The sequence below is a fragment of the Haliotis cracherodii genome, unplaced genomic scaffold (assembly GCF_022045235.1).
Source record: "Haliotis cracherodii isolate W230 unplaced genomic scaffold, xgHalCrac1.p SCAF_11, whole genome shotgun sequence".
NCBI lineage: Eukaryota > Metazoa > Mollusca > Gastropoda > Lepetellida > Haliotidae > Haliotis > Haliotis cracherodii.
Genome location: NW_027266266.1, coordinates 35,927,233 through 35,953,334, shown reverse-complemented (window position 1 = coordinate 35,953,334; position 26,102 = coordinate 35,927,233). Strand labels below are relative to the sequence as shown.

The following is a 26,102-nucleotide window of genomic DNA, read 5'->3' as shown; positions in this document are numbered from 1 at the left end:
TGCCAGGTAACCATAAACGAATGTGCATTTTACGCGATTGCAACTGTACCATGGACAGTGTCCACTTTGTGTGTGTCTCACGGAGCTGTGCTCCAATGATCAGGGGTGTCATTAATAAGAATAAAGTAATAATGAAAACGTGGTAATGGGTTCACAGGTTTATCAATAACAGCTAATTGTACTAATAGGTGACAATAAAAGATGAGATAAACCAATCTGAGCTGACAAGGATCACTGATTAGTGAGTGAGTGAGTGATTATGGTTTTACGCCGCTTTTGGCAATATTCCAGCAATATCACGGCGGGGGACACCAGAAATGGGCTTCACACTGATTAGTAACATCAGAGCAAATACACTGGTTTCCACAACTGTACCGCCAATGATAGATATGAAAAACACACATTTGAAACGAAATATCAAATGACAGAAATCCATGAAAGTGAAGTAATAATAAGGATGAGGAGAGATATGTGATGATCCAATGTAACTTGCTATTTTACAGATTGTTCAAGGCGAAAACTGGATCTGGTCTTTCTGTTGGACTCCTCCGGTAGTGTCAGACTGCACAACTTCAAAAGCATGCTTTCCTTCGTGAAAAGCTTCCTCTCGACAACAAGTATAGATGATGGTAACGTCCGAGTTGGTGTGGTCACTTTTAACAGTCGTGCGCATATTCAGTTTCACCTCAATCAATATAAAACGAAGAAAGAGTTATTCCGGGCAATAGACAAAATCAAATACAAAAAAGGAGGTACCAACACTTATGCTGGTCTCAGAACACTGCGAACTAAAATGTTTAGCAAAAGAAGAGGTGACCGTAGAGCTGCCAAGAATGTAGCTTTGGTCATCACAGATGGTTTGTCCAACAGGAATGCCAAGAAGACGATTCCAGAAGCAAAGGCTGTGAGAAAGGCAAACATCCATATCTATGCCATTGGTATCGGATTGAAGAAGCGTACAGCGGAGTTAGAAGGGATAGCCAGTAGACCCATTGAAGAGAATCGATTTACAGTAAAGGACTTCAAAGGGTTAGGAGGTCTTAAGGAGAAAGTATTCGCTTCAGTCTGCCAATTTGCCACAACTCCACTGCCACCAAAAGGTATGTGCTTTCGTTTTCATCAATTAGTGTTGTTGTCTGTAATGCCAGGTAACCATAAACGAATGTGCATTTTACGCGATTGCAACTGTACCATGGACAGTGTCCACTTTGTGTGTGTCTCACGGAGCTGTGCTCCAATGATCAGGGGTGTCATTAATAAGAATAAAGTAATAATGAAAACGTGGTAATGGGTTCACAGGTTTATCAATAACAGCTAATTGTACTAATAGGTGACAATAAAAGATGAGATAAACCAATCTGAGCTGACAAGGATCACTGATTAGTGAGTGAGTGAGTGATTATGGTTTTACGCCGCTTTTGGCAATATTCCAGCAATATCACGGCGGGGGACACCAGAAATGGGCTTCACACTGATTAGTAACATCAGAGCAAATACACTGGTTTCCACAACTGTACCGCCAATGATAGATATGAAAAACACACATTTGAAACGAAATATCAAATGACAGAAATCCATGAAAGTGAAGTAATAATAAGGATGAGGAGAGATATGTGATGATCCAATGTAACTTGCTATTTTACAGATTGTTCAAGGCGAAAACTGGATCTGGTCTTTCTGTTGGACTCCTCCGGTAGTGTCAGACTGCACAACTTCAAAAGCATGCTTTCCTTCGTGAAAAGCTTCCTCTCGACAACAAGTATAGATGATGGTAACGTCCGAGTTGGTGTGGTCACTTTTAACAGTCGTGCGCATATTCAGTTTCACCTCAATCAATATAAAACGAAGAAAGAGTTATTCCGGGCAATAGACAAAATCAAATACAAAAAAGGAGGTACCAACACTTATGCTGGTCTCAGAACACTGCGAACTAAAATGTTTAGCAAAAGAAGAGGTGACCGTAGAGCTGCCAAGAATGTAGCTTTGGTCATCACAGATGGTTTGTCCAACAGGAATGCCAAGAAGACGATTCCAGAAGCAAAGGCTGTGAGAAAGGCAAACATCCATATCTATGCCATTGGTATCGGATTGAAGAAGCGTACAGCGGAGTTAGAAGGGATAGCCAGTAGACCCATTGAAGAGAATCGATTTACAGTAAAGGACTTCAAAGGGTTAGGAGGTCTTAAGGAGAAAGTATTCGCTTCAGTCTGCCAATTTGCCACAACTCCACTGCCACCAAAAGGTATGTGCTTTCGTTTTCATCAATTAGTGTTGTTGTCTGTAATGCCAGGTAACCATAAACGAATGTGCATTTTACGCGATTGCAACTGTACCATGGACAGTGTCCACTTTGTGTGTGTCTCACGGAGCTGTGCTCCAATGATCAGGGGTGTCATTAATAAGAATAAAGTAATAATGAAAACGTGGTAATGGGTTCACAGGTTTATCAATAACAGCTAATTGTACTAATAGGTGACAATAAAAGATGAGATAAACCAATCTGAGCTGACAAGGATCACTGATTAGTAACATCAGAGCAAATACACTGGTTTCCACAACTGTACCGCCAATGATAGATATGAAAAACACACATTTGAAACGAAATATCAAATGACAGAAATCCATGAAAGTGAAGTAATAATAAGGATGAGGAGAGATATGTGATGATCCAATGTAACTTGCTATTTTACAGATTGTTCAAGGCGAAAACTGGATCTGGTCTTTCTGTTGGACTCCTCCGGTAGTGTCAGACTGCACAACTTCAAAAGCATGCTTTCCTTCGTGAAAAGCTTCCTCTCGACAACAAGTATAGATGATGGTAACGTCCGAGTTGGTGTGGTCACTTTTAACAGTCGTGCGCATATTCAGTTTCACCTCAATCAATATAAAACGAAGAAAGAGTTATTCCGGGCAATAGACAAAATCAAATACAAAAAAGGAGGTACCAACACTTATGCTGGTCTCAGAACACTGCGAACTAAAATGTTTAGCAAAAGAAGAGGTGACCGTAGAGCTGCCAAGAATGTAGCTTTGGTCATCACAGATGGTTTGTCCAACAGGAATGCCAAGAAGACGATTCCAGAAGCAAAGGCTGTGAGAAAGGCAAACATCCATATCTATGCCATTGGTATCGGATTGAAGAAGCGTACAGCGGAGTTAGAAGGGATAGCCAGTAGACCCATTGAAGAGAATCGATTTACAGTAAAGGACTTCAAAGGGTTAGGAGGTCTTAAGGAGAAAGTATTCGCTTCAGTCTGCCAATTTGCCACAACTCCACTGCCACCAAAAGGTATGTGCTTTCGTTTTCATCAATTAGTGTTGTTGTCTGTAATGCCAGGTAACCATAAACGAATGTGCATTTTACGCGATTGCAACTGTACCATGGACAGTGTCCACTTTGTGTGTGTCTCACGGAGCTGTGCTCCAATGATCAGGGGTGTCATTAATAAGAATAAAGTAATAATGAAAACGTGGTAATGGGTTCACAGGTTTATCAATAACAGCTAATTGTACTAATAGGTGACAATAAAAGATGAGATAAACCAATCTGAGCTGACAAGGATCACTGATTAGTGAGTGAGTGAGTGATTATGGTTTTACGCCGCTTTTGGCAATATTCCAGCAATATCACGGCGGGGGACACCAGAAATGGGCTTCACACTGATTAGTAACATCAGAGCAAATACACTGGTTTCCACAACTGTACCGCCAATGATAGATATGAAAAACACACATTTGAAACGAAATATCAAATGACAGAAATCCATGAAAGTGAAGTAATAATAAGGATGAGGAGAGATATGTGATGATCCAATGTAACTTGCTATTTTACAGATTGTTCAAGGCGAAAACTGGATCTGGTCTTTCTGTTGGACTCCTCCGGTAGTGTCAGACTGCACAACTTCAAAAGCATGCTTTCCTTCGTGAAAAGCTTCCTCTCGACAACAAGTATAGATGATGGTAACGTCCGAGTTGGTGTGGTCACTTTTAACAGTCGTGCGCATATTCAGTTTCACCTCAATCAATATAAAACGAAGAAAGAGTTATTCCGGGCAATAGACAAAATCAAATACAAAAAAGGAGGTACCAACACTTATGCTGGTCTCAGAACACTGCGAACTAAAATGTTTAGCAAAAGAAGAGGTGACCGTAGAGCTGCCAAGAATGTAGCTTTGGTCATCACAGATGGTTTGTCCAACAGGAATGCCAAGAAGACGATTCCAGAAGCAAAGGCTGTGAGAAAGGCAAACATCCATATCTATGCCATTGGTATCGGATTGAAGAAGCGTACAGCGGAGTTAGAAGGGATAGCCAGTAGACCCATTGAAGAGAATCGATTTACAGTAAAGGACTTCAAAGGGTTAGGAGGTCTTAAGGAGAAAGTATTCGCTTCAGTCTGCCAATTTGCCACAACTCCACTGCCACCAAAAGGTATGTGCTTTCGTTTTCATCAATTAGTGTTGTTGTCTGTAATGCCAGGTAACCATAAACGAATGTGCATTTTACGCGATTGCAACTGTACCATGGACAGTGTCCACTTTGTGTGTGTCTCACGGAGCTGTGCTCCAATGATCAGGGGTGTCATTAATAAGAATAAAGTAATAATGAAAACGTGGTAATGGGTTCACAGGTTTATCAATAACAGCTAATTGTACTAATAGGTGACAATAAAAGATGAGATAAACCAATCTGAGCTGACAAGGATCACTGATTAGTGAGTGAGTGAGTGATTATGGTTTTACGCCGCTTTTGGCAATATTCCAGCAATATCACGGCGGGGGACACCAGAAATGGGCTTCACACTGATTAGTAACATCAGAGCAAATACACTGGTTTCCACAACTGTACCGCCAATGATAGATATGAAAAACACACATTTGAAACGAAATATCAAATGACAGAAATCCATGAAAGTGAAGTAATAATAAGGATGAGGAGAGATATGTGATGATCCAATGTAACTTGCTATTTTACAGATTGTTCAAGGCGAAAACTGGATCTGGTCTTTCTGTTGGACTCCTCCGGTAGTGTCAGACTGCACAACTTCAAAAGCATGCTTTCCTTCGTGAAAAGCTTCCTCTCGACAACAAGTATAGATGATGGTAACGTCCGAGTTGGTGTGGTCACTTTTAACAGTCGTGCGCATATTCAGTTTCACCTCAATCAATATAAAACGAAGAAAGAGTTATTCCGGGCAATAGACAAAATCAAATACAAAAAAGGAGGTACCAACACTTATGCTGGTCTCAGAACACTGCGAACTAAAATGTTTAGCAAAAGAAGAGGTGACCGTAGAGCTGCCAAGAATGTAGCTTTGGTCATCACAGATGGTTTGTCCAACAGGAATGCCAAGAAGACGATTCCAGAAGCAAAGGCTGTGAGAAAGGCAAACATCCATATCTATGCCATTGGTATCGGATTGAAGAAGCGTACAGCGGAGTTAGAAGGGATAGCCAGTAGACCCATTGAAGAGAATCGATTTACAGTAAAGGACTTCAAAGGGTTAGGAGGTCTTAAGGAGAAAGTATTCGCTTCAGTCTGCCAATTTGCCACAACTCCACTGCCACCAAAAGGTATGTGCTTTCGTTTTCATCAATTAGTGTTGTTGTCTGTAATGCCAGGTAACCATAAACGAATGTGCATTTTACGCGATTGCAACTGTACCATGGACAGTGTCCACTTTGTGTGTGTCTCACGGAGCTGTGCTCCAATGATCAGGGGTGTCATTAATAAGAATAAAGTAATAATGAAAACGTGGTAATGGGTTCACAGGTTTATCAATAACAGCTAATTGTACTAATAGGTGACAATAAAAGATGAGATAAACCAATCTGAGCTGACAAGGATCACTGATTAGTGAGTGAGTGAGTGATTATGGTTTTACGCCGCTTTTGGCAATATTCCAGCAATATCACGGCGGGGGACACCAGAAATGGGCTTCACACTGATTAGTAACATCAGAGCAAATACACTGGTTTCCACAACTGTACCGCCAATGATAGATATGAAAAACACACATTTGAAACGAAATATCAAATGACAGAAATCCATGAAAGTGAAGTAATAATAAGGATGAGGAGAGATATGTGATGATCCAATGTAACTTGCTACTTTACAGATTGTTCAAGGCGAAAACTGGATCTGGTCTTTCTGTTGGACTCCTCCGGTAGTGTCAGACTGCACAACTTCAAAAGCATGCTTTCCTTCGTGAAAAGCTTCCTCTCGACAACAAGTATAGATGATGGTAACGTCCGAGTTGGTGTGGTCACTTTTAACAGTCGTGCGCATATTCAGTTTCACCTCAATCAATATAAAACGAAGAAAGAGTTATTCCGGGCAATAGACAAAATCAAATACAAAAAAGGAGGTACCAACACTTATGCTGGTCTCAGAACACTGCGAACTAAAATGTTTAGCAAAAGAAGAGGTGACCGTAGAGCTGCCAAGAATGTAGCTTTGGTCATCACAGATGGTTTGTCCAACAGGAATGCCAAGAAGACGATTCCAGAAGCAAAGGCTGTGAGAAAGGCAAACATCCATATCTATGCCATTGGTATCGGATTGAAGAAGCGTACAGCGGAGTTAGAAGGGATAGCCAGTAGACCCATTGAAGAGAATCGATTTACAGTAAAGGACTTCAAAGGGTTAGGAGGTCTTAAGGAGAAAGTATTCGCTTCAGTCTGCCAATTTGCCACAACTCCACTGCCACCAAAAGGTATGTGCTTTCGTTTTCATCAATTAGTGTTGTTGTCTGTAATGCCAGGTAACCATAAACGAATGTGCATTTTACGCGATTGCAACTGTACCATGGACAGTGTCCACTTTGTGTGTGTCTCACGGAGCTGTGCTCCAATGATCAGGGGTGTCATTAATAAGAATAAAGTAATAATGAAAACGTGGTAATGGGTTCACAGGTTTATCAATAACAGCTAATTGTACTAATAGGTGACAATAAAAGATGAGATAAACCAATCTGAGCTGACAAGGATCACTGATTAGTGAGTGAGTGAGTGATTATGGTTTTACGCCGCTTTTGGCAATATTCCAGCAATATCACGGCGGGGGACACCAGAAATGGGCTTCACACTGATTAGTAACATCAGAGCAAATACACTGGTTTCCACAACTGTACCGCCAATGATAGATATGAAAAACACACATTTGAAACGAAATATCAAATGACAGAAATCCATGAAAGTGAAGTAATAATAAGGATGAGGAGAGATATGTGATGATCCAATGTAACTTGCTATTTTACAGATTGTTCAAGGCGAAAACTGGATCTGGTCTTTCTGTTGGACTCCTCCGGTAGTGTCAGACTGCACAACTTCAAAAGCATGCTTTCCTTCGTGAAAAGCTTCCTCTCGACAACAAGTATAGATGATGGTAACGTCCGAGTTGGTGTGGTCACTTTTAACAGTCGTGCGCATATTCAGTTTCACCTCAATCAATATAAAACGAAGAAAGAGTTATTCCGGGCAATAGACAAAATCAAATACAAAAAAGGAGGTACCAACACTTATGCTGGTCTCAGAACACTGCGAACTAAAATGTTTAGCAAAAGAAGAGGTGACCGTAGAGCTGCCAAGAATGTAGCTTTGGTCATCACAGATGGTTTGTCCAACAGGAATGCCAAGAAGACGATTCCAGAAGCAAAGGCTGTGAGAAAGGCAAACATCCATATCTATGCCATTGGTATCGGATTGAAGAAGCGTACAGCGGAGTTAGAAGGGATAGCCAGTAGACCCATTGAAGAGAATCGATTTACAGTAAAGGACTTCAAAGGGTTAGGAGGTCTTAAGGAGAAAGTATTCGCTTCAGTCTGCCAATTTGCCACAACTCCACTGCCACCAAAAGGTATGTGCTTTCGTTTTCATCAATTAGTGTTGTTGTCTGTAATGCCAGGTAACCATAAACGAATGTGCATTTTACGCGATTGCAACTGTACCATGGACAGTGTCCACTTTGTGTGTGTCTCACGGAGCTGTGCTCCAATGATCAGGGGTGTCATTAATAAGAATAAAGTAATAATGAAAACGTGGTAATGGGTTCACAGGTTTATCAATAACAGCTAATTGTACTAATAGGTGACAATAAAAGATGAGATAAACCAATCTGAGCTGACAAGGATCACTGATTAGTAACATCAGAGCAAATACACTGGTTTCCACAACTGTACCGCCAATGATAGATATGAAAAACACACATTTGAAACGAAATATCAAATGACAGAAATCCATGAAAGTGAAGTAATAATAAGGATGAGGAGAGATATGTGATGATCCAATGTAACTTGCTATTTTACAGATTGTTCAAGGCGAAAACTGGATCTGGTCTTTCTGTTGGACTCCTCCGGTAGTGTCAGACTGCACAACTTCAAAAGCATGCTTTCCTTCGTGAAAAGCTTCCTCTCGACAACAAGTATAGATGATGGTAACGTCCGAGTTGGTGTGGTCACTTTTAACAGTCGTGCGCATATTCAGTTTCACCTCAATCAATATAAAACGAAGAAAGAGTTATTCCGGGCAATAGACAAAATCAAATACAAAAAAGGAGGTACCAACACTTATGCTGGTCTCAGAACACTGCGAACTAAAATGTTTAGCAAAAGAAGAGGTGACCGTAGAGCTGCCAAGAATGTAGCTTTGGTCATCACAGATGGTTTGTCCAACAGGAATGCCAAGAAGACGATTCCAGAAGCAAAGGCTGTGAGAAAGGCAAACATCCATATCTATGCCATTGGTATCGGATTGAAGAAGCGTACAGCGGAGTTAGAAGGGATAGCCAGTAGACCCATTGAAGAGAATCGATTTACAGTAAAGGACTTCAAAGGGTTAGGAGGTCTTAAGGAGAAAGTATTCGCTTCAGTCTGCCAATTTGCCACAACTCCACTGCCACCAAAAGGTATGTGCTTTCGTTTTCATCAATTAGTGTTGTTGTCTGTAATGCCAGGTAACCATAAACGAATGTGCATTTTACGCGATTGCAACTGTACCATGGACAGTGTCCACTTTGTGTGTGTCTCACGGAGCTGTGCTCCAATGATCAGGGGTGTCATTAATAAGAATAAAGTAATAATGAAAACGTGGTAATGGGTTCACAGGTTTATCAATAACAGCTAATTGTACTAATAGGTGACAATAAAAGATGAGATAAACCAATCTGAGCTGACAAGGATCACTGATTAGTGAGTGAGTGAGTGATTATGGTTTTACGCCGCTTTTGGCAATATTCCAGCAATATCACGGCGGGGGACACCAGAAATGGGCTTCACACTGATTAGTAACATCAGAGCAAATACACTGGTTTCCACAACTGTACCGCCAATGATAGATATGAAAAACACACATTTGAAACGAAATATCAAATGACAGAAATCCATGAAAGTGAAGTAATAATAAGGATGAGGAGAGATATGTGATGATCCAATGTAACTTGCTACTTTACAGATTGTTCAAGGCGAAAACTGGATCTGGTCTTTCTGTTGGACTCCTCCGGTAGTGTCAGACTGCACAACTTCAAAAGCATGCTTTCCTTCGTGAAAAGCTTCCTCTCGACAACAAGTATAGATGATGGTAACGTCCGAGTTGGTGTGGTCACTTTTAACAGTCGTGCGCATATTCAGTTTCACCTCAATCAATATAAAACGAAGAAAGAGTTATTCCGGGCAATAGACAAAATCAAATACAAAAAAGGAGGTACCAACACTTATGCTGGTCTCAGAACACTGCGAACTAAAATGTTTAGCAAAAGAAGAGGTGACCGTAGAGCTGCCAAGAATGTAGCTTTGGTCATCACAGATGGTTTGTCCAACAGGAATGCCAAGAAGACGATTCCAGAAGCAAAGGCTGTGAGAAAGGCAAACATCCATATCTATGCCATTGGTATCGGATTGAAGAAGCGTACAGCGGAGTTAGAAGGGATAGCCAGTAGACCCATTGAAGAGAATCGATTTACAGTAAAGGACTTCAAAGGGTTAGGAGGTCTTAAGGAGAAAGTATTCGCTTCAGTCTGCCAATTTGCCACAACTCCACTGCCACCAAAAGGTATGTGCTTTCGTTTTCATCAATTAGTGTTGTTGTCTGTAATGCCAGGTAACCATAAACGAATGTGCATTTTACGCGATTGCAACTGTACCATGGACAGTGTCCACTTTGTGTGTGTCTCACGGAGCTGTGCTCCAATGATCAGGGGTGTCATTAATAAGAATAAAGTAATAATGAAAACGTGGTAATGGGTTCACAGGTTTATCAATAACAGCTAATTGTACTAATAGGTGACAATAAAAGATGAGATAAACCAATCTGAGCTGACAAGGATCACTGATTAGTGAGTGAGTGAGTGATTATGGTTTTACGCCGCTTTTGGCAATATTCCAGCAATATCACGGCGGGGGACACCAGAAATGGGCTTCACACTGATTAGTAACATCAGAGCAAATACACTGGTTTCCACAACTGTACCGCCAATGATAGATATGAAAAACACACATTTGAAACGAAATATCAAATGACAGAAATCCATGAAAGTGAAGTAATAATAAGGATGAGGAGAGATATGTGATGATCCAATGTAACTTGCTATTTTACAGATTGTTCAAGGCGAAAACTGGATCTGGTCTTTCTGTTGGACTCCTCCGGTAGTGTCAGACTGCACAACTTCAAAAGCATGCTTTCCTTCGTGAAAAGCTTCCTCTCGACAACAAGTATAGATGATGGTAACGTCCGAGTTGGTGTGGTCACTTTTAACAGTCGTGCGCATATTCAGTTTCACCTCAATCAATATAAAACGAAGAAAGAGTTATTCCGGGCAATAGACAAAATCAAATACAAAAAAGGAGGTACCAACACTTATGCTGGTCTCAGAACACTGCGAACTAAAATGTTTAGCAAAAGAAGAGGTGACCGTAGAGCTGCCAAGAATGTAGCTTTGGTCATCACAGATGGTTTGTCCAACAGGAATGCCAAGAAGACGATTCCAGAAGCAAAGGCTGTGAGAAAGGCAAACATCCATATCTATGCCATTGGTATCGGATTGAAGAAGCGTACAGCGGAGTTAGAAGGGATAGCCAGTAGACCCATTGAAGAGAATCGATTTACAGTAAAGGACTTCAAAGGGTTAGGAGGTCTTAAGGAGAAAGTATTCGCTTCAGTCTGCCAATTTGCCACAACTCCACTGCCACCAAAAGGTATGTGCTTTCGTTTTCATCAATTAGTGTTGTTGTCTGTAATGCCAGGTAACCATAAACGAATGTGCATTTTACGCGATTGCAACTGTACCATGGACAGTGTCCACTTTGTGTGTGTCTCACGGAGCTGTGCTCCAATGATCAGGGGTGTCATTAATAAGAATAAAGTAATAATGAAAACGTGGTAATGGGTTCACAGGTTTATCAATAACAGCTAATTGTACTAATAGGTGACAATAAAAGATGAGATAAACCAATCTGAGCTGACAAGGATCACTGATTAGTGAGTGAGTGAGTGATTATGGTTTTACGCCGCTTTTGGCAATATTCCAGCAATATCACGGCGGGGGACACCAGAAATGGGCTTCACACTGATTAGTAACATCAGAGCAAATACACTGGTTTCCACAACTGTACCGCCAATGATAGATATGAAAAACACACATTTGAAACGAAATATCAAATGACAGAAATCCATGAAAGTGAAGTAATAATAAGGATGAGGAGAGATATGTGATGATCCAATGTAACTTGCTATTTTACAGATTGTTCAAGGCGAAAACTGGATCTGGTCTTTCTGTTGGACTCCTCCGGTAGTGTCAGACTGCACAACTTCAAAAGCATGCTTTCCTTCGTGAAAAGCTTCCTCTCGACAACAAGTATAGATGATGGTAACGTCCGAGTTGGTGTGGTCACTTTTAACAGTCGTGCGCATATTCAGTTTCACCTCAATCAATATAAAACGAAGAAAGAGTTATTCCGGGCAATAGACAAAATCAAATACAAAAAAGGAGGTACCAACACTTATGCTGGTCTCAGAACACTGCGAACTAAAATGTTTAGCAAAAGAAGAGGTGACCGTAGAGCTGCCAAGAATGTAGCTTTGGTCATCACAGATGGTTTGTCCAACAGGAATGCCAAGAAGACGATTCCAGAAGCAAAGGCTGTGAGAAAGGCAAACATCCATATCTATGCCATTGGTATCGGATTGAAGAAGCGTACAGCGGAGTTAGAAGGGATAGCCAGTAGACCCATTGAAGAGAATCGATTTACAGTAAAGGACTTCAAAGGGTTAGGAGGTCTTAAGGAGAAAGTATTCGCTTCAGTCTGCCAATTTGCCACAACTCCACTGCCACCAAAAGGTATGTGCTTTCGTTTTCATCAATTAGTGTTGTTGTCTGTAATGCCAGGTAACCATAAACGAATGTGCATTTTACGCGATTGCAACTGTACCATGGACAGTGTCCACTTTGTGTGTGTCTCACGGAGCTGTGCTCCAATGATCAGGGGTGTCATTAATAAGAATAAAGTAATAATGAAAACGTGGTAATGGGTTCACAGGTTTATCAATAACAGCTAATTGTACTAATAGGTGACAATAAAAGATGAGATAAACCAATCTGAGCTGACAAGGATCACTGATTAGTGAGTGAGTGAGTGATTATGGTTTTACGCCGCTTTTGGCAATATTCCAGCAATATCACGGCGGGGGACACCAGAAATGGGCTTCACACTGATTAGTAACATCAGAGCAAATACACTGGTTTCCACAACTGTACCGCCAATGATAGATATGAAAAACACACATTTGAAACGAAATATCAAATGACAGAAATCCATGAAAGTGAAGTAATAATAAGGATGAGGAGAGATATGTGATGATCCAATGTAACTTGCTACTTTACAGATTGTTCAAGGCGAAAACTGGATCTGGTCTTTCTGTTGGACTCCTCCGGTAGTGTCAGACTGCACAACTTCAAAAGCATGCTTTCCTTCGTGAAAAGCTTCCTCTCGACAACAAGTATAGATGATGGTAACGTCCGAGTTGGTGTGGTCACTTTTAACAGTCGTGCGCATATTCAGTTTCACCTCAATCAATATAAAACGAAGAAAGAGTTATTCCGGGCAATAGACAAAATCAAATACAAAAAAGGAGGTACCAACACTTATGCTGGTCTCAGAACACTGCGAACTAAAATGTTTAGCAAAAGAAGAGGTGACCGTAGAGCTGCCAAGAATGTAGCTTTGGTCATCACAGATGGTTTGTCCAACAGGAATGCCAAGAAGACGATTCCAGAAGCAAAGGCTGTGAGAAAGGCAAACATCCATATCTATGCCATTGGTATCGGATTGAAGAAGCGTACAGCGGAGTTAGAAGGGATAGCCAGTAGACCCATTGAAGAGAATCGATTTACAGTAAAGGACTTCAAAGGGTTAGGAGGTCTTAAGGAGAAAGTATTCGCTTCAGTCTGCCAATTTGCCACAACTCCACTGCCACCAAAAGGTATGTGCTTTCGTTTTCATCAATTAGTGTTGTTGTCTGTAATGCCAGGTAACCATAAACGAATGTGCATTTTACGCGATTGCAACTGTACCATGGACAGTGTCCACTTTGTGTGTGTCTCACGGAGCTGTGCTCCAATGATCAGGGGTGTCATTAATAAGAATAAAGTAATAATGAAAACGTGGTAATGGGTTCACAGGTTTATCAATAACAGCTAATTGTACTAATAGGTGACAATAAAAGATGAGATAAACCAATCTGAGCTGACAAGGATCACTGATTAGTGAGTGAGTGAGTGATTATGGTTTTACGCCGCTTTTGGCAATATTCCAGCAATATCACGGCGGGGGACACCAGAAATGGGCTTCACACTGATTAGTAACATCAGAGCAAATACACTGGTTTCCACAACTGTACCGCCAATGATAGATATGAAAAACACACATTTGAAACGAAATATCAAATGACAGAAATCCATGAAAGTGAAGTAATAATAAGGATGAGGAGAGATATGTGATGATCCAATGTAACTTGCTATTTTACAGATTGTTCAAGGCGAAAACTGGATCTGGTCTTTCTGTTGGACTCCTCCGGTAGTGTCAGACTGCACAACTTCAAAAGCATGCTTTCCTTCGTGAAAAGCTTCCTCTCGACAACAAGTATAGATGATGGTAACGTCCGAGTTGGTGTGGTCACTTTTAACAGTCGTGCGCATATTCAGTTTCACCTCAATCAATATAAAACGAAGAAAGAGTTATTCCGGGCAATAGACAAAATCAAATACAAAAAAGGAGGTACCAACACTTATGCTGGTCTCAGAACACTGCGAACTAAAATGTTTAGCAAAAGAAGAGGTGACCGTAGAGCTGCCAAGAATGTAGCTTTGGTCATCACAGATGGTTTGTCCAACAGGAATGCCAAGAAGACGATTCCAGAAGCAAAGGCTGTGAGAAAGGCAAACATCCATATCTATGCCATTGGTATCGGATTGAAGAAGCGTACAGCGGAGTTAGAAGGGATAGCCAGTAGACCCATTGAAGAGAATCGATTTACAGTAAAGGACTTCAAAGGGTTAGGAGGTCTTAAGGAGAAAGTATTCGCTTCAGTCTGCCAATTTGCCACAACTCCACTGCCACCAAAAGGTATGTGCTTTCGTTTTCATCAATTAGTGTTGTTGTCTGTAATGCCAGGTAACCATAAACGAATGTGCATTTTACGCGATTGCAACTGTACCATGGACAGTGTCCACTTTGTGTGTGTCTCACGGAGCTGTGCTCCAATGATCAGGGGTGTCAGCTAATTGTACTAACAGGTAACAATAAAAGATGAGATAAACCCAGTCTGAGCTGACAAGGGTCAATGATAAGTTACATCAGTGAAAAGGCGAAGCAACTGTAATACAGGTAATAAAATGAGAGTGACTAAAAACCACACTTTCATAAGATATAGACATAAGATGCGTAGACAGCCAATTAAGTCATCTGCGACCAAGTAACACTTGAGTCAATGAGTGAAGGACCTCGGCTGGGTTAAATAAAGGGAAATGAACACAGATGTCTTATCCCTAAAATAAGTCACTAGGACAATAAACAAGACAAGTACGTCTGAATATCAAACGGGTCGAGTCGACTGAAGATTCTGTCACTTTGACTGAACAAGGAATTGCTAAAATCCCCAGGTAGATGGACAATCACGGGAAGGTTGGTTGTACACGGATTATTAGAAAGACTAAACATTTCAAACCTTATCTGCTAAGTTTAGCTCAATACATCCAGAATAAGTCAGTAGAAGTGCGAAGGTATTTTCTGGGCACAGCGGCTGTCCAGACCCAGGATATGTTTGTATATTTGACAAAAACATTAAGTTAGGAACATTAACAATATTATGTATTTTAGATTGCATGAGACGAAGTCGAAAGAACTCTAGATATGTATTCACAAGCGGACATTTTATATTCATTTCACATATTTCAGTACGTACCCTTAGTATTAACCATAACGTCCCGAGGTAGTTAATAATTGCTGAATATAAACAAATAATTACAGGCGGCTACGTCATTCCTCTCAAGTAACAACAAAATCCCACTTCCACTATTTGCTGATCGAAACCTGAACTCAAGTTTGTGGTGACAGTAGTGAATGTCCGTACACAGATCAGTACGAGTCCGTAGATCTGTAGGAACATGTGATTATCATATCACCTAAACGTAAAGCTTGGAGGTTTAGAAAACCTAGGTATAAATTGTTCAGTTTGATTGCTATTTATTTTATGCGAGACCAACAAGCAAAAGAGGAGTTGAACTTTTCAGTTGAGTTTCGTTTTCAAGCATACGGTTGAATATAAACAGCGAATGTTCATAATTATATAAATACCACTATCGGTACTTTTACGTAGATATGTGGTCGCTCGCTATCCTGCGACATTCCGCTGTTAGAACTTCGATTGACGCTACAACTTACGCAATGTCTGATCAGCCGCCGTAATGACACAGGATGATCCGTTTTCCACTGCTCCGTCCAATGAATACCTTCATCTATATATCCATTCTTTCAGATGCATCTCTTTTATGCCAGGTGAAATATCGCGATCGATGAGCCTGACTTAAATTAAAACTTACAGACTCGATCAGTCTCCGGGCCTATCATCAAAATAAACCAGCTAAACGTGGCTACGTCTCAGTCGAAGTATGCATTATGTATATTATCATTAATTAACAATATGTATCACCCTCATAACGACCAACATGGCATGTGGTCAATTCTAAAACAGTTCAATTCCCATCTGGGACTTGTTCCACTTGTCAGAAGGGTATACAATTGAAAGTACGTGATCTAGACTACCAGTGGTCGGACTTACATTATTGTGGAAGCCTCGGTGGCTGAGTGGGTTAGATCACTGACTTTGTGCGCTGGTAATTAAGTGCCTCACTCAGTGTTGGTTCGAATCACGGAAAAATCAGCATTTATTAAGCGAGAGTAGGTTATCTTATTGAGGATACATCTGTGGGGGAGGGTTCTTCCAACTGCCGTACCATCAAGAAGATCTTTCTTTGATACATCATTTTGATATTTACGATGTATATTCTAAAGCTTATGTTCCACATGCCCAGAGTAGCCAAGAGGAAAATTGACTAAATAAGAGAAGAAGTTTGTCATTACATATATGCAGAGACATCATCTGAACGTGACTATATGATACCTATCTGCACGAACTATTCAAAAATGGGTCAAAGGTCATGGAGATAAAGGCTAAAGATATCACACCATAGGAACAAATCCTGTGGTCAGTATTCATTTTGTCGAGAAGGATACCTCGAAAAATACTGAACGTTGGGTAACAAACATTCACCCAGGAAATAAGGAGATGTGCAAATGAATATATATCTACCAAAATATTGACTCAAATGCCAAAACAAAACCAAAGCAAATGTTAATGTACATTGCATGACAAAGTAGACACATCCTGATGTGCTCAAAACAGAAATTACGCCTCTTTTTTTATCAGGGACCCTAATTAAATATTATGCAAGAAATACTCTTGTGACGGCTTTATGTCGTCATTATCCCACAGCATAACCCTATCACCTGTGGCTGTCGCCATTCCCCTGGTCATCAGTGTATTGTTTAAGGTGTAGTTAGTGGTATCAGCCCTCTGTCCCTGTCTACAATATATGACAGACAGGCAGACAAGTTTCTTTTTGTCTCACTCATTCCTCTTATCATATCCCTTTTAGCATACAGTCTTGTGGAGAGCGTTTTGTCACTCTGAATCTTTATGCACTGGTCTTCTTTATTTCTAGTTCAGGTGGGTAAATCAGTGAAAGGAAATTGTTTATTTGTTTGTTATTGAACGATATGAGATCACCGATATACCTGAAGCTAGAATAAAACCCCTTCGCCAAATGACTTTGTTTTGACTTTGCCAATCCGAACAGAAATTCCGATTCATATGCATAAAGAAACAGATCCGCAATAAGTGAGGCACAATTGGTGCCTATAGGGATGCCTATTTCTTGCCTAAATGTCTTACCCCCGACTTTTTCGTAGATGTTATCAATTAGGAAGTCCAGCATTTCATGTATTGTTTTCTCAGTAAACTTCAGATAGCATTTGCTTTCATGTTTCACAGATCGTCCTGAACCTCTGAATATAGATACGTAACTGTATATGTGTACACCACGTTTTGTAACAAAAGAACATGGATCAAAGAATGAAGTTTTTGCCTTAAGTTTGTCATGTGAGCTAGTGGTGTACAAAGTTGAAAAATCAAATGTTTTGACATAATGGAACTTGGTTCTTTTCTGAGATTGCAAAACAGTCAAGCGAATCCTTTGAGTTTTTGAGAATTCACATGGTATTAATTCCACTTGACTCAAACACTGTGAACATTAAGAACGCCCTTCCTTGATTGTATTAAGGATTATGGTTAGTTTTTAAGACAGGGATTTGGTGGTACATTTGCTGGACCGAGCAGTATTTCTCTCTTTGTGCAGATTTGTATGGGACTTTGGAATCCAGTACAAAAGAGGAATGGAGATGTTTTAGAGTCAAGTCAAAAGTTGACAGTTCTGATTTATGGTTTGGGCAGATTTCTTCCTCAGTTAACATACTGGCCTTACATGTGGCATTATTTGATATATCATTTATACCAAGTTCTTTGATCAAAAAATTAATGTAATTATGCTTACATATTTTTGTTTCAATTTCGGAATTTCTGCTTGTTAAATGTCCCAGGTCGATTTTCCCAAGACATGACGCCACTTTGGCATTCCGGCTCCTTTTGCAACTATTACATTGCATATATTTCTTGATACCTTTTATAATTTTCACAAATTATTATCAACAATGGAAATCCTTATATTTACAAGTCGGCAGGCACGGTATAGTGCCTTTATCGCGACACTTGTCGAACACAGCGGCATTTCCTCAGCAAACACATTTTCGAAAAACTTAAATTACGTAATCATAGATAAAGCATGGTGCATCAGTGTCGACACAGTCGTTCTTCTCTGGTCAAGCGTCGATAGGTTTTCTCTATCCAGCAGGCGTATGTTTAACGATCTTCCGAACTATAATTAAAATCAAGTTTGCTCGGCAATAGTGAGATTACTACCTTTCCATCTCCTTCCCCATGTCGTGGTCAAAAGTTAAAGCCAATTCCCTTCTCAACAGACATATGTTTAACCACGGGCCAAAAACAGTAATTAATATCATCTCTCATTTGGTTTAACATGACCACTTCAACCAATATTTATGTTATAGGTAGGTCAGTTCATTCATATTTTCGTCAGTTTGCTCATCAAATGTTATATCAGTAAATGTACCTCCTTTACTCGCTTACAGTATATGCTATAACAATTCTGTATGACACATTCTGTATTTATATATTTATCACCATGTAATATATTGATATATTGTAATAGGTTTCGTTCTTTATTCATTTAGATACAGTACCAAATAGCCTATAGCCACATACATTACGGTAAATACACCTATAGTCTTCTTTTATATTTCGCGACAATGTACGTTCAAACGCGTATTGTTGAAGTATCCATACAGTTATATAGGGTACACAACAGCCTAATCGCCAAATACATCACCGAATTAATTTAAAGTCATTTATAATCTTCTTTCACATTTCTCGAAATCTACATTGAAACGCGCTTCGTTGCAGTATACAATTAGTATTAACTTCATTATCTGTTATCGTCTACCTCTTCAGCTATAGGAAATGCACGTCGTCAATATAACATCGCCTGCGTGATACATTACAGTATTCACTAAAATAATCACTACTTAGGCTTACTATTCTCACACAAATACTGAGTTCAATCTCCCACCGTGTACCTTCATGTCTTTATTTGTATAAATTACCCTGCTATTTTATTTACCGTTTTTGTCGAAATTCGTATGTCGCCTTCGTGGTACATTACCGTAGTCACCAAAATGATTACCACTGAAACTTAATATTCTCTCTAAAATTGAGCTATATCTTCTACCTTGTACATTCGTGTCTGAACAATCACCCGACCATTTTACTTATCGTATTTGCCGAAATTATTATGTCATGAAAATTATCACTAAAACTGCACATATGAGTGTTTACGGTCGTTTCCGAAATAAATGGCATATTCCTCATCTGAACACTCTGTGTAGTTTACCGTATATGTCATACGTATGTATGTTCCATTCTATCAAATTAATATTAACGATGGTCATAACTCTTACCGTAGTTACCCAAGTAGGCACCACACCCCACACATGAAATTGCCGTGAAGGTTGTACTATACATGTCTGGTATATAAAGCAATCGGTGGTTCTCATTTGGTTTTCTCTTCCCTGATGTGCAGAATGTCTCACTGCAGTCGGGTAAGATTAAATAGATTGGAGGTGCAGTGCAATACCCATGGATGTTTAGTCCTCCAAACCTAGAGATTACGGATTGAACATCATAACTGTGCGTCAGGTTTTTTAATGCTTAATTATTTTTTCTGGAGAATTTGTTTCTTATACAAGTTCTCTACAACATTGTAACATTCTAATATATGAATATTTATACATAAAATCCTGCGTGTGAAGATGAATTCAAATACGTTGGACAAGGTAACATATGTCAGCACCCTTTTACGCGGTAACATTTAGGTACATTCAAACAATAGTAGCATATCACACTTGCAATACCAAGAACAACAAAACGGTGTATTTCGTATAATGGATGGTTCAGAATGGTATTTAGAAAACAAGGTTAACTCGTTAACAAATACATATTTGTCGATATTTGTTAATATTCAAGACCTCTATTACATTTCAGTTGCTTCACTATACTGACATAATTGTTTTAACGTCACTCTATTGTTCCAGCCGTGTATTGTTTCCCACGAACAATTCCCTCCAAATACATGCACACTACAACGCAAGTCGTTCACTTTATTTCGCAAACTTTCCGCAGAATCGTTGCAAAACGTTTGCGTTGCTACGCGGGGACTACGCAGAATTTTTGTAAAACTTTTGCGTAGATACGCGGGGACAGAATGTTTGTGAAATGTCTGCGTAGCTACTGCGGAGTATCTGCGAAACTAATTGCCCGTTTTATGGGACCAATTAGTTTTATGATCCTCGGGCGTCGGTGCAGAAATCATAAATTATTACTGTTAGTGTTATGGCAATGTGAAATAAAAAGTGACTTCATACAAATTTCTGTCTTTTGTCGCCTATAGGCATTATTCCACTAAAGTGGACTTGTCCAGTTAGAGGTTGTGAAGCACTGATAGCAGGTGTCGCTGATGTAGGCATTAGTGGACGCCGTCGGCGGCACAGGCGCGGTGTTAGAAGTCAAGTTAAACGTGTACAACCTATACTCACACGCAAAAGGTATAAAACACGGAACCATAAATTGATACGAGTTTTAGCATGTAGTGAAGCCTGATGGTTTTATCAATATTTTTGGCTGCATTTTGGAAGCCACGAGTAAAAACGCAGCATCAAAAACGAATCGCCAAAACGCACCATGCACCCATTTCTCGCGAAATCGAAAATGCACGAACTGTCACGAACTGTAGTGGGTATCAAACTTAAGACGATTCTTGGACCTACCACTCCTTGGTCAACAATGCCACGCCTAACTCAAATTCAGAGAAACCAGGCTATCGGACGTTTGGAAGCTGGAGAGTCTGTCCAAGACGTTGCCCGTCATTTCAACGTTAACATAACCACAATTTACCGTCTCCTATACCGATACAATGCTACACAGACCACAGATGGCCTTCCTCGGAGCGCTCGTCCTAGGGTCACCACACCTCGACAAGATCGGCAGATTACCCGTGAACACCAACGACATCCGTTTCTTACTGCAAGTGAAAGTGCTCGACAGACCATAGGAACACATAATCGACACATTAGCCGGGACACTGTGATCCGACGTCTCCGTTCCAACAACCTCAGATGTCGTCGACCAGCACGTCGTCCATTTCTCCAACCACGGCATCGACAAGCACGACTTCAGTTGGCACAGGGTCATCACAATTGGCGTCATCGTGAGTGTAGGCGTGTCATCTTCTCTGGTGAACGTCGCTGTTGTGTCTCCCATGCAGACGGAAGAGTCAGAATTTGGCGGCGTCGAGGTGATCGTTTCGCTGACAGAAACGTTGTGGAAAGGGATCCATGGGGTGCACCTAGCGTCATGATATGGGCAGGGATGGGACTTACTGCGAGACTTGGACCCATGTGCATTCTGAATGGTGGTCAAGGTCGGGGACACGGCGTCACTGCTCAACGGTATACCGACCAAGTGATCAGACCCCACGTTGTTCCATTTTTTGCACAACATCAACAACACTTTTTCCAGCAGGACAACGCTCGTCCCCATGTTGCCAGAGCTACCGTGGCCTTTCTGCAACAACACAACATCCGTGTTCTACCGTGGCCAGCCCTCAGCCCTGATCTGAACCCAATCGAACACTTGTGGGATGAGGTTGAAAGGCGTCTGCACAATGTGCGCCCAGTCCCTACAACTGCCGATGAACTACGCACAGCTGCTCTGGATGTGTGCAGGAGGATCCCTAGGGCCTTCACAAATCGTCTGATCCACTCAGTGTACAGGATATGTGTGGCAGTGATCAATGCTGATGGTGGTCACACCAGGTATTGACTGACATTTTGGGTATTTACCCGAAACTGTGTAAGCCCTTAACATTTGAAAAAGAAAATTATGTCATCTGCCTTTGAATCCATTAAATGTCTTCAGTCAATTTTTTGTCAATCTTGCCCTAATAGTCTTTCTTGTCTTTACTGTTAAAAATAAATCCCATGTGTACTGCATACTCGACTTGCGTTTCTTTTGCGTGTGAGTATATATGCTTTTAACTATACATATTCAAATTGCATTCATAATAACACACCATTAGAGCACGCCTGGAAACTTTACAATGACTTCAGATGTTATTAGTACAATAGATTGAACAAGAAAATATATATATATATATATGTACACTATAAAAATGTATTCACTTTAAAGTCGTATACGACCTCCGACCTTCGCGAACGAGTTGAATGGTCCATGTCCATTGGAACAAAATACGGGTGTATAAGTTTTTGAATTTGGCAAAATACACGTAGGTTTCTTTTGTATGATTATTAATCCAATTACATTTTAATGCCTTTCATTCAAAATTAAATAATGCTTGAAAGATAGAGCTGACTTGATGGGGGATGTGATATGTGAGATGTGATTTAAGGAATGTAACATTCAGATGATCTTCTTGTTATCTTACTTGCTGTTTTTATCAAATAAGATTACTGTGTGGGACATACGTCAGTCTGTTGACGAAGTACACAATGCCATTTCGAAAGGGGTCAAATGTAACAAATGTCAATTTTGGGATTGCACATTCTTTATAAAGTACATATCAACTCAAAGAAGTACAAGAATCTATACTTTACTAAGAAAGTGTTAACCCCAATAGCACATTTGTTTCATTTCACCTCTTTCGTGTATTCAAATTTAAACATCGTTAACAATATTTTAAAACTAAGCAAAAGGGCAAATAGGGTTCACCCCCAATTTCATGTCCAATTTGTCAGACGACCCAATCATGAGACAAATGTGACCAGTGTGCCTGCCTGGTCTTACCCAATAATTACTGAGCTGCTCCATACTGTGGGCAGAGTAAGCTACTCCATCTCGTTAAGTGATACAGATTAACCAGATTATGAAGAGTAAGCTACTCCAACTCGTTAAGTGATACAGATTAACCAGATTATGAAGAGTAAGCTACTCCAACTCGTTAAGTGATACAGATTAACCAGATTATGAAGAGTAAGCTACTCCCACTCGTTAAGTGATACAAATTAACCAGATTATGAAGAGTAAGCTAATCCAACTCGTTAAGTGATACAAATTAACCAGATTATGAAGAGAAAGCTACTCCAACTCGTTAAGTGACAGATTAACCAGATTATGATTGTGTTTGAAAGTTGAGTTTTATCTGTGTCGGGTTGCGTGTGTGTTATTAGCAAAGACTTTTTTCAATTATATAGAATATAGGAAACTCAGTGGAGATAAATCAAAACCTTATACCAGTTGCGTTTGTTTTGCATTATTTTCCTTAAATACACTGTCAGGTAGAATAAGAACACGTTATACAGATTCAACTTCTCCATAGCCTGTGTAAAATCTCACATGTACTATAAGTACCGTATTATATTACTGTCAAAAGTCAAAATTGGCCAAATTGGTGTCACATTTACACGGATGGATCTTCAGATCCGACCTCCAAACACACAGGTTTCGGAGTCCATACCACACAACCAACTAAAACCACACAATCCTTCCGACTCCCAAACAACCAATCAATATTCACTGCAGAACTAATGGGCATGGCCTCAGCCCTCCATAATCAAGAATCCAAAAACCACCAAAAGAAATCCTAATACTTACCGACTCCCTAAGTGGACTGCAAGCCCTCCAAAACAAAAATACCAAAAACCGACCTAAATTAATAAATCAAATACTTAAAAGCTCCAACGACCTAACTGAGGCAGGCAAACAAATAACCTTCTTGTGGATACCCGCCCACGTAGGAATATACGGTAATGAAAACGCCGATAAAGCAGCTAAACTATCCCTCAAAATCCCAGAAATAAGCTTAAACTTACCCATCTCAAAATCAGAAATTAAAAGTGTAAACAAGCAAAAAATCACCAAAAAATGGCATAACCTATATCTAAACTCAAATAGCCAAATCAAAAAAGTGCTCAGCAAACCACTAACCAAACCAAAAATTATCCATCCATCAAAAAAAATCGACAGAGTAATCACTTAACTCCAAACAGGACACACCAACCTAAATAACCACCTAAAACATTTTAAAAAACACACTACAGGTAACTGCCCACACTGCAAACAACCAGAAACCCCAGAACACGCACTCATCCACTGCACACACTACCTAACACATCGAACCGCATTACAAACCACCCTCAATCTAAACAAGGCTCTCACTCTTAAAGCAATACTAAACCCACAAAATAAACTAGAAAACTTCAAGGCCTTAGGCATATTCTTAATAAAACGCATAAAACGCATCTAAAAACACAATAACCTACCAAATCAAAATCAAATAAAAAACAAACATCCACCATACCCAGCTCCCTTAGTTCTCCTCCCCAACCCCATCGGCATCTATTCCAAATCTCAAAATTCCCAAATTCTATATAAGCAACCCCTAAACCCCCTCTTGGGTTGCACAGACCACTTTCGCCCCTTTCGGAAACACATTAAATGGCCTGGCCGGGCCCGTGTGCGAAATACGCATCAGTCGGAAAGCGCACGTTAAATCTCCAAAGTAAGTAAGTAAGTAAGTAAGTAAGTAAGTAAGTAAGTAAGTAAGTAAGTAAGTAAGTAAGTAAGTAAGTAAGTAAGTAAGTAAGTAAGTAAGTAAGTAAGTAAGTAAGTAAGTAAGTAAGTAAGTAAGTAAGTAAGTAAGTAAGTAAGTAAGTAAGTAAGTACTGTCAAAGGTCCCGTGCTGTACACAACCCTCCGCGCCTACGAAGCTCGGTTCGCTCACCAGCTTAAACTGCACGGTTGTCAATCACCCAGGCCCCTGGGACTGACAAATATAAACTTGGAAATAGAGATGGCGGACTTATCTCCAGAAATTACAATTGTTGAGAGTTCGCCTAACTCTCAAGAGAACCAGCCCAGTTCTCGAAAGGGCCAGCCCTACCCAAATGAAGGAATCCCTTCACTCTGGTCACCAGAAAAACTGCCAAAAAAACAGCCAACTTGACTTATAGTCAAGCCGCGCTAAATGTCCCTGACCGTTTTCAGGACAGATTCACGTTCTCAGGAACTAAAAACAAAGAAAATATCGATTATAGTGCCCTATGGGCTCAAGGCATGCTGTAACGCAAACAGTCTCAATCTAGCCCACCCAAGGCTAAAATTGTACAGAAAAGACAAAGAATGGTCTCATCAGAATCAAAGACACAACAAAATAGAAGACCACAAACTAAATGGGAAAAAGTAGTCTTTAGCGCAGACTTCTCCCAAGATCTTAATAAGATCCTAACAGCTCAAGATATTGCCAAAGAGCTGAAGCACAAAAATAGTATTCGAATAAATAAGTGTGGAAGAGGGTATGTTGTTGTCGGGGACAACCTCACAGAGTCAATTGATATGCCCAAAAGCATAAACGGGATCAAACTAAAATGGGATACCTCAAAGTGGCTTAGCAATGTCAGATGTGCGGTACATCTAGACAAAAAAATTAATGACGACGAGCTTTATCAAATTTCCTGTCAAGCCCAAAAGAAAGTCACCCAACCTACAATCCTGACGGCATTCAGGATCAAATCAATGGGCACAAACAACACACGAGTAGTAATACTCACATTACTCACATTACTTGGTCAGTCAGTTCCAAGCCACCTTAATCTAGGTGGTAAGGACATAGAAACTATGCCATACAGGAAAAGGCCAACCCAATGCACAAACTGTATGCTCTATGGACATACAAAAACATCATGTAACCAGCCACCCAAGTGTAGAAGGAAAGTAGGTGTAGGTGAGTGTCCGTGTCCATGTTTTTATAAACGGAGAATAGGTGACCATTTCAAAATGATATGTACAAGT

At 40.2% G+C, this 26,102-nt stretch overlaps 1 protein-coding gene across 1 annotated transcript in view; it reads left to right on the top strand.

The window, feature by feature from the left end:
- Positions 1-26,102, top strand: part of LOC139455045 (uncharacterized) — an 87,329-nt gene that overhangs the window by 27,983 nt on the left and 33,244 nt on the right. The window contains exons 10-23 of the mRNA XM_071236629.1: positions 504-1,100; positions 1,646-2,242; positions 2,693-3,289; positions 3,835-4,431; positions 4,977-5,573; positions 6,119-6,715; positions 7,261-7,857; positions 8,308-8,904; positions 9,450-10,046; positions 10,592-11,188; positions 11,734-12,330; positions 12,876-13,472; positions 14,018-14,614; positions 25,909-26,034. Coding sequence (XP_071092730.1) covers positions 504-1,100; positions 1,646-2,242; positions 2,693-3,289; positions 3,835-4,431; positions 4,977-5,573; positions 6,119-6,715; positions 7,261-7,857; positions 8,308-8,904; positions 9,450-10,046; positions 10,592-11,188; positions 11,734-12,330; positions 12,876-13,472; positions 14,018-14,614; positions 25,909-26,034 — 7,887 coding nt within the window. The remainder of the gene's footprint in view (positions 1-503; positions 1,101-1,645; positions 2,243-2,692; positions 3,290-3,834; positions 4,432-4,976; positions 5,574-6,118; positions 6,716-7,260; positions 7,858-8,307; positions 8,905-9,449; positions 10,047-10,591; positions 11,189-11,733; positions 12,331-12,875; positions 13,473-14,017; positions 14,615-25,908; positions 26,035-26,102) is intronic.